Source organism: Aplysia californica, unplaced genomic scaffold, assembly GCF_000002075.1.
Source record: "Aplysia californica isolate F4 #8 unplaced genomic scaffold, AplCal3.0 scaffold00688, whole genome shotgun sequence".
Lineage (NCBI taxonomy): Eukaryota > Metazoa > Mollusca > Gastropoda > Aplysiida > Aplysiidae > Aplysia > Aplysia californica.
In genome coordinates this window covers 264,157-266,846 of record NW_004797958.1, presented here as the reverse complement: position 1 = coordinate 266,846, position 2,690 = coordinate 264,157, and the positions used below count along the sequence as shown (strand labels likewise).

General features: G+C 39.3%; 1 protein-coding gene across 1 annotated transcript in view; it reads right to left on the bottom strand.

Moving 5' to 3' along the window:
- Positions 1 to 2,690, bottom strand: part of LOC101853349 (DNA repair and recombination protein RAD54B) — a gene marked incomplete in the record, with an annotated part of 29,627 nt that overhangs the window by 13,562 nt on the left and 13,375 nt on the right. Inside the window, 3 exon segments of the mRNA XM_013088120.2 lie at positions 506 to 617; positions 1,559 to 1,708; positions 2,204 to 2,284. Coding sequence (XP_012943574.1) covers positions 506 to 617; positions 1,559 to 1,708; positions 2,204 to 2,284 — 343 coding nt within the window.

Below are 2,690 nucleotides of genomic sequence, written 5' to 3'. Positions count from 1 at the left end.
AAACACAAAAAAGGAGGGGAGATAGGGACGATAGATGTTTGATAGGAAAGAAGAAGCAAACTACTCCAGAGCACCTGCCAACCACCCACTTCCTATGGTCTGGATTCGCAACTTGTTATAAAGTCTAAGGAGTAACTATAAATAGCAAAGTTAATAGAAACTACAAGACGAGCACAGATAACACGTACAAGGGAAGCTTGAAATCACGGACAGCTCGTACACACAAATTGCTATTCCCCAACAGATATCCCTTAAATTTTTCGTCATCAGTTAACACGAATTTGGGATATGTTGAGCATATTAGTCCATCTTGGATGTGTTTGAGTTATTCCTGTCTAACCATACTTTCTAACAGAAGGGATATGAGCTATTTGAATGTGAATTATTATCATAATCAGAATCAAATTTTCATCACATACAACCACTCACATTTTAAAACATACAAACACTTCTTAACACACACACAGAACAAATACAAAACAAGCATGACGTCAAAAACACTCACCAAGAATTCCGGGGTTGCAAAACTCGACGATGGAATAAAATTCCTGCAAGTCGTTCTGTACGGGTGTTCCTGTGAGGACGATTCGCTTCCTGCTTGGGAGGCTCATGATCAGCTGAAAAAAAAACCCAACCCAGACACACTAACATTTCAAGACTGCAGTGAAAAAACACTCCCAAAAACCCAGGCGCAATGACATTTTAAAAACTAAAGTGGAAAAAAACAGGCACAATAAAACGATATTTTAAAAAGAAGACTACAGTGAAAAAAAAAACAGGCACATTAACATTTGAAGATTACAGTGAAAAAAAAAAAAACAGGGGGGGGAATTTCGTTTGAAAATGAAGACTACAATGAAACAAATTGGCACATTAACGTTTGAAAATGAAGATTACTGTGACAAAAAATTGGCACACTAAAGTTTGACACACCGTTGCACACTCCAAGCATCCACATTTTCAGGACAAACAAAAAAAAAAAGAAAAACCTAAATTAATTTTTTAAATAAAGTTTTTATGATCCTGATGACACAATTTCGATCATTAAAAAGATGTATTTCCCACACTGCCTGTCGGGGTCAACCTGGGCTGATTGTTTTAGTAAGAGTTTTACAGCACTTGCAACACAATAAAGTAACAAAGGTGCCCAAGATTAGAGGTGTTACAAGAGAGTAACAAACAAAAAATAGAAGGAGGGGAGATAAGGATGATAGATGTTTGATAGAAAAGAAGGAGCAAACCACACCAGACCACCCACCAACCGAGGCTGAGAAGGATACAACTCACAGAAGAAAGACCAAGATAATACTAAGACAAAAATTTCCCCCCCACTCAGGAATCAAACTCAGGTCTCCTGCATGCGACAACGAAGCACCTAACTACTACACTACAGACGCTGGTGGATAAACTACATCATCATTGCCTTTCTCACCCTGGATCAGGATATAGGCCACGAACAAACACCTTCCACCTTTCCCTATCCTGGGCTAGTTGCTTGATGTCACTCCACGTCTTCCCCTTTTTCTGTACAAACTACAACAGCAAACCAAAAACTTACGGAGGTGGTTTTGATGGCGGTGTTTTTCAGACGATGACCTTCATCACAGATGATCAGATCAAACGGCACTTGCTTGACGTCTTCGTAATTTCTCACAAACATTTCATAGGAAATGACTAGCACCTGGTGGTTACTTGACTTGATAAAATCCTGCAAAAGAGAAAGAGGGCCAAAAATTCCGACACACAGTACACAAACTTTGAAATTTTCTACCTAGTTTTAGTTTTAGTACAGGTTTTACAGCGCTCGCAACTGCATAAGGTCATATGAGTGCCAATTTCCTACCTAAGAAGCTATGTTCACTCTCATATTTCATTTAATGTCCAGTCTTGGGCACAGTTAAGTACAAATTTCGTCATGTATGTCTTTCAGTTTAAATACAAATCAACAGCCAGCCGGGCTACTTCCGACTTTCCACCTTGCATTTTTTTCAATACTGAAATGAAACTGTCCAAGAAGCTCATCTGTCTAAGACAACCACTTTTTTCCTTGACAATTTGTGGCCATCTTGGAAATTTCGACTGTGCACACTGTGCAAATATAGAGCCAGATGACTTTTACTAGAGTGGAAAAGTTCAACATTAGCCATAGTTCTACCCTGACCTAAGTTCTAGATTAGCAAGAAAACACCACAAATTTTCTTACCTGCACTTTTTTATCAGAAGACACGGCGTAGACATTGAGCCTCTCTGTGCCCAGCCATTTCTTGAATTCCAGAAACCAGTTCTGAAAACAGAACACAACTGTCTTTTAGTTTTTAGATTTAGTAAGAGTCTTATGGCACTTGCAACACAATAAGGTCATACAAGTGCTGAAGAGTAGAGGCGTTACAAGAGAGTAACAACTATAAAAAAGAAGGAAGGGGAGATAAAGACGATAGATGTTTGATAGGAAAGAAGAAGCAAACCACACCAGAGCACCTGCCAACCACGCACTCACAACTGTCTCAACAAAGCACACAACAGTACATTTACAGGCTGTGTTACTGGAGGTGCAACTTTCATCATGTTTAGAGAGACACACTCAACAATGAAACAGGCCTTAATTAACATCATCATCATCATCCTCATCCAGTGCCAGATCTGCTACAGACAGCGGCGATCATGATTTTCCATTCATTCCTTTGCTCGGA